This window comes from Aegilops tauschii, chromosome 6, assembly GCF_002575655.3.
Source record: "Aegilops tauschii subsp. strangulata cultivar AL8/78 chromosome 6, Aet v6.0, whole genome shotgun sequence".
Taxonomy (NCBI): domain Eukaryota; kingdom Viridiplantae; phylum Streptophyta; class Magnoliopsida; order Poales; family Poaceae; genus Aegilops; species Aegilops tauschii.
In genome coordinates this window covers 72,165,826-72,172,133 of record NC_053040.3, presented here as the reverse complement: position 1 = coordinate 72,172,133, position 6,308 = coordinate 72,165,826, and the positions used below count along the sequence as shown (strand labels likewise).

Here is a 6,308-nt window from a genome sequence, read left to right as displayed (position 1 = left end):
GTGACCGCATCCGTCACCTCCGTTACATGACACGCGTCCAGATAAAGGCTTGCATGTCGTTCTTTATCGAACACCCTTTCGAAACAAAGGCTATGCTTCAGAAACAAATGCAGTGTTGCAATGGTCCACGACGGGTCTAGTTTTGCAACAAAACCTCTATTACGAAAAAATTCTGCAACAAGACATCGGTTGCAGAAAAAGTTGCAACAAAACCCTAGTTGCAATTTTTTTGCAAAAAAATCTGCAACATACAGAAATAATTCTGCAACAAGACCTATGTTACAGAAATAATTCTGCAATAAGACCTGTGTTGCAGTTCTGGAGGGGCGCTTGGCTCGCTTGATGTGGCAAATCCGACGGCTCGCGAGCCGTCGGATCTTTTAAAGATATCAGACGGTGGACGTGTAGCATGCCCCAAATGTGGTGTTTTCTGAATAAATTCATCTGGTTTTCTGTAAAATAAAATTCAACCAAATGTAGTAGTAAATGTGAAAAGGAAAACCTTGATCTGCAAATGCTTGGGTTATCTTGCTAGTTCTTTTTATTCTAATTGGATATTTCTATGATAAATACTAACTTGAATTGCGTTTATCAAATTACCAGTAGAGGGATACCCGCGTGTCCAGCGGCGAGTCTAGTAGACAGGCTTAAACAGGCTCAAGCTTACCCTCCAGAAAAACAATATTTTTTACTACTGCTATTACTACTTTCATCCCAGCTCATTAGTACATCTACTATCATGTAGCAAACACACAACACCACGCATGCGCAGGTACAGGCACCACAAACGAATGCCCAGCCTGCATCAACTGTGTAATTACTCGTTCATGTACTGCTAACGAATTTAGTGCCCAACGCAACTTATTTGCAAAAAAAGAAGAATAAAAAAATGAGTGTGCATGCATGTATTCCTCACGCTAAACCTGAATCTATCCCAGCTAATATGAACCCAAATTCCCTTCCCTTAACTATTGTGATTGTAATCCCTCCTCCAACTTATATGGACAACAAGATGGGGAGATAATGGTTATTTTGCAAGATAAAATTAAATTTTGGTACAAATTTTCATATACTTTTTCAACACTCCTATAAAAAATCTAGTTAATGCTACATGTTTTAAGTAGTAATTTGGGAAATTCTGAGCTTATTTTGACAACAAGATTAGGACATCATGGTTAATTTTTTTTCCAAAAGAGAGCTTAGTTTTCTCACCATTGACTTGAGTCTACCCTTCATTTTCTTCCTAGATTCACCACTGCGCGTGTCTTGCGAACCCTAAGAAAGGTGGTCGTTTGAATCATAAATGTTATGTCTGGCTAGCCTTCACCAAGCTGAAAGAAAAGGCAAACAATGAAATGACATCGCAGAATGTAAGTGCAAATCAAGAAAGTAAAAGAAGAAAAAGGAACCATGCTGAAAGAGTAGACATTCGCCTGCAACCATCAATAACAGGCCGAGAAAGGAATTTTTCTGCTCACGCACTGGTGAGCTGAGTGAAGTTTTTTTTTTAGAAAAGGAGGATGATCCCGGCCTCTGCATCTGGGCGATGCATACGGCCACTTTATTAATTATTCTTATAAGACTTTACAAAGTCATACAACAGTAAGACTAAAGCCGCCGTCTAAGCAACAAATGTCGCTACACCTATCCAGTTGATGAAGGGGCGCAGATAGCCTGGGCCTAATACCAAACAGACATCGTACCCAAACCTAACATCTAAGACCTGAGACTCCAACCAAGCCACTTGCCGGGTCTGGGGCACTCACTGGTCCAGCGTGCTCTCAGAGGCCGCCGCTGCCAACTGCCACCACTCCATCTTCAGAACTGTACTGATGCATCAACCTTGCTCGGTCTAGCTATCGTCGACGCCACCACGGCGCCCAACGGCACCTCCTTCCTGCGGGTAAACAGCTGAGCACGTCGCGGTCGTCACCGATACACCTCAGCGCCATGCTGCCAAATACCACCAACCGACACAGCTTGAAGTCCTTGGAAGATCTGTCGTGCGTAGCACCTGCCGACCAGGCATGACAAAGCGTAGCACCTGTCAGTCAGGCATGACTTGACATCTCCACCGAAGCTCCGTGCAAGACGAAGCCGCTCCACCTCCTGCCTCTGACTTCCAGCGCTGCTCCACAAACGATGCTGCCAAGAGAGAAACGACACCGCAGTGCCGCCATCGTCTGATCTGGAACACCAAATCCTAGGGTTTTCCCCGGAGCAGCATGAGTGGGTCGACAGTAGTTACACGACGATGCCTTCATCAAGGTGACGGCGTAGAACGCCGCCATTGCCTGCCGTCGGCTCGGTTTCACCGGCAACCATGTCTCCCCAACTCGCAGTCAGGACTAGATGATGGATCTCGAGATCCAATCACCAAGCTTCTGGTCGGCCACCGCCGACGAAGAAGATGACCACCATCACTGGCTACACCGGCCAGAACAGATCTGCCATGGGTGCCACCAAGCAGTCCACCAGGCCCTCGACGCCGCCGCCGATCTAAAGCCAGATGCATGACATTGCCACCGAAGAAGCTGAGTGAAGTGGAGCGGTGGTTGGTGCCCGTTTCTCCTTCCAACGGTACATCTTTACTCCGGAGTGAGAGCGTGTGTGCCTCAGACCTCAGTTGGGTGAGAGGAACTGATTATAGGAAGTTAAGTAGCGAGCATAGCATAGCCAGGCGAGCTGAGCGAAGAGGAACTGATTGGCTGTTGAGCATTGCTAGCACTACGTACTGATCCACTAGCATCGATGACCATGGTGAACCCACTGCCATGTGCCATCCATGGCTAGCATAGCCAGTTAGCGCCATAGCGTACATATGTAATGGATTCTCGAAATTTTCCTCTTTTTTGTCTGCGCCAGGAAAATTGTGCTTCATCTGAGAAACATCACTCACCTAGCCAGCCTCCTCTCTCTCTCTCTGGCCACTTCAGGCCCGTTTCCGGAAGCGCGAAAGCAACAAGGGAACGTGAAACCTGCAGAGGAACTTGCTTGGGTGCTTCCCCCCGTCCTAGCTAGCTGCTTCCCAACGGATACAAATCCATCCAGCAAACTAATTATAAAGCAAGAGGGCAATGAAATGATATATGGTTACATAGAATGGAAACCCTTCATCAGAGCCTAAATTAAATCATATATATATGCCCACAGCCACAGGTAAGGTAAAGAACATATGCTAGATGTCCGGTTCAGACTTCAGATTAATTAACCAAACAGCCGTAGTGACAGCTCTGACCAAGCATCGAATCAAGCTTACAAGGAGTACTTATAGTTATACCACTAGATAGATAACTACACATCACACGACATGTCCATCTCTTGTTTCTTCACAAGAGCAACATAGGTGCGTGCGCCCATCACTCACGCTCCAGGCCCATTTCCGGAAGCGCGAAAGCAAAGGGAACGTGAAACCTGCAGCCACACCACTTCACCTGCAGGAGGAAATTGCTTGGCTGCTTCCCCCCGTCCTAGCTAGCTATAGCTGCTATATATCCTAGACAGATTCCGCACCCATTAGCCCAACAGACACAAGCAAGTTAATTGCATATATAAAGCAGAGGGCAGCGAAAATGATATATCATACACATAGAATAGAAAACCTTCATCAGAGCGTACGTCAAATAATATGTGCCCACAGCCAACGGTAAGGTAAATAACCAAAGTACCATAGTGGAGCTCTCACCCAGCATCGAATCAAGCTTACTGGTACTAGTTATACTACTAGCAGATAGGTAACTACTCATCACACGACATGTCCATCTCTTATTATTTTTTTCACAACAGCACCATATAGGTAGGTAGCTACTAGCTGGAAACAGAAGCATTCCTGCGCTAGTAGTATAGTGCCCTCCATCATCTTCTTGCTGCAGCCGGCTGGAAACCCTGCCTCTGCGCACCTGGCCAATACATGAGGACATTGTATCAAGACCAAACGGTGAGCTGATTGTGGGGACAACTAAACGGTAAAAATAAATCCCACATCATGATTATTCAAAAGGCTGTTCCAAGATGACAAATTAGGTTTACAAACATGATTTTGTCTGTCCTTTGAGCTGATCCTATTCTTGCACTCTTTGTTCTTTGTGGATGTGAATCCTTTTTCATGTCTAGCTAGATGACATGTCAAGTTGAGACAAAGAAAAAACTAAAGGAAAAATTATATAGAGGACTAATAAGAATAAGAAAACATGGCTATTCTATCGGCCCCTACCATGGGTGGAACCGTGGAAACACCGCTTTATCCATACAAGAAACAGATGAAAAATTGCAACAGGGTGCATCAACTGATAATTTAGTTGAAGAATAACATTGATGGTTGGTGATGAGAACAACTACACTTTCAGTTCATACTAGCAAACAAGCAGAACCAACTGAAAATTAGCTCGGACCTGAGCATCAGTTACTCTTGCACAATCTTCCACCAATTTGTTGATACAAAGCCACAAAAAGTTCAGGTGTTGAGGAAGGGGGATGTTGATGTGTGGCATAATGCCGGTTAATTACCTGAGTAGAGTAGGTCATGCTTTGCTGCGCTACTCTGCCACCATGTCAATTGCTGGCCTGCGATTCATCCTCCACAGCGCCCGTGCAGCACTGATGTAGAAGAGGACGATAAATAGGTGCAAGAAGAAAAGAGCCGCAACGCCTGGAATGTCAGAAATCTGTGGAGATCCACACATCCGAAGAATCCAAGAGATGATCCCAAAGAAAAGCCCTGCAGTCGCAACCGCCAAGCGTGCCGGCGACTTGAGGCTTTCAAGGAGAGAAGAAGAAGGCTGCTCATTGAAATCCTCCTTGACCTATCACATTTAACAATCATCAACATCATGAGAAGGAAATCCATGGAGCACAAACAGAGGCATAAGCGGCTAGCAGCATTGATGTAGTCATGTCGCGATGAGAGCTAGCGGCGAGTACCTCACTGCTGTAGCCGGCAGCGCGCAGGAAGAAGAGCGCAGACGCCGGCGCTAAGAGAAGCAGGGAGAGCGTCTCGGAGTAGTCCGAGATCTCAGAGAGGATGCCGGCCAGGGAGCAGTCCCCATCGCAGGCAAGGGATGCGACGACGTTGAAGAACGTGGCCGTGAACATCACGCAGACCATGCCCAGGAAGAGACCTACCAGGGCATCGGCGGCGGCACGGGCGGGGCTGCTTCGCGCCAGTGCCACCACGGTCTTCTTCACTGGCGCCGGCAAGATGGCTGCGACGTCGCCGGCAAACCTGAACGCCTCTCCTTTAAGAGCCATGGTCACCCCTATCAGAACGCCCGTCAAAAAAGAAAAGAAACAGAGAGTCATGACGGCCATGGTGGGTGACTCGATCGATCGGTGTGACTTGTGTAAGCTGGGGCTGTGGTCTTGTGGGCCTTTTATGGGGGTATGGTGAACTCCTCCAAGCTGTGGAAGCGTGCCTGTGAAAAATGTAGAGTTGTAAAAGGTGGTCACCACAGGCCAGGGCCCGGAACAACTTCGTTCAAATTTGCATTGCAGTAGAGCTGAGAAAGAACCCCAAAGAAATGCAAAATTACAACTCAGCCCAAAAACTATTACTACCAAAAAGACCATCGGCACGAGATGAAGATTGTAATGTGAGACAGTGTCCACCGTCTTCAAGCTTCATCAACGGACCAAGATTGCCCCTCGCCTGGGACAAAAACAACTTGGCAAGGGGCTGGATCTCGCCGTTGCTCCGTTGTCGACAAAAAAGAAAAGAAATGATGTTGAGACGAAGCCAGCCTTGCCTCCCTATCGGCATCATGGTCGGGCGGAAAGGGTCGCCCTTCAGCAAGAACAGTTAGCCACGGAGCAGCCAAAGCTGCTGCAACACGCCATTGAGGATGAGCACCGGACGGAGGTGCTCCAAATCATGCACCAGAAATCCATCCCTGACGCAACAAATAAACGAAGAAAAGCAGGAACCGACTCACCATCATCCTGTCCTTCACCACATTGGCGTTCAAGAAGACATGGAATGTGTGCCCACCTTAAGCGGATTTGGTGTCCTCAGGGCTTATTAATGGATCTATTTACCAGATCCGCCACCAGCCGTGAACTTCCATCATGGAAGACGAGCTTGGGGATGGAATCTATCCATTGGACGCTGCTCGCAAGAGGAGGTGTGAAGCACAAATTCGGTATCATACAAGTCGTCTAATCGGAAAGAAACAAAATACTCCTACTATACACATGACCGCCATGCGCGCCTCTCCCTAATTTTCTCTGGCGGTCATCGCCGACAAGGGGATCGAGCCGGACGTATCCGGCGGAAGACTCTCAAGGTAGAACGGTAGAGGAGAGGAGAGGAGACA

General features: G+C 47.4%; 1 protein-coding gene across 1 annotated transcript; it reads right to left on the bottom strand.

Annotated features, from left to right (window-relative positions):
* Positions 1–3,578: 3,578 nt before the first annotated feature.
* On the bottom strand, positions 3,579–5,411 carry LOC109757200 (uncharacterized). The gene is made up of 3 exons (XM_020316038.4): positions 4,921–5,411; positions 4,507–4,802; positions 3,579–3,899 (listed from the first exon to the last, which is right to left on the bottom strand). Exons 1-2 carry the CDS (start codon positions 5,305–5,307, stop codon positions 4,536–4,538), a joined length of 654 nt encoding a protein of 217 aa, XP_020171627.1. The 5' UTR covers positions 5,308–5,411; the 3' UTR covers positions 3,579–3,899; positions 4,507–4,535.
* Between the last annotated feature and the right edge of the window lie 897 nt (positions 5,412–6,308).

Bases quoted from the DNA above. Each gene is read 5' to 3' on its own strand.
- LOC109757200 (XM_020316038.4), bottom strand. From the start codon at position 5,307: ATGGCCGTCATGACTCTCTGTTTCTTTTCTTTTTTGACGGGCGTTCTG. The intron at 4,803-4,920 runs GTACTCGCCGCT...TAAATGTGATAG, and splicing joins CTGCCGGCTACAGCAGTGAG to GTCAAGGAGGATTTCAATGA.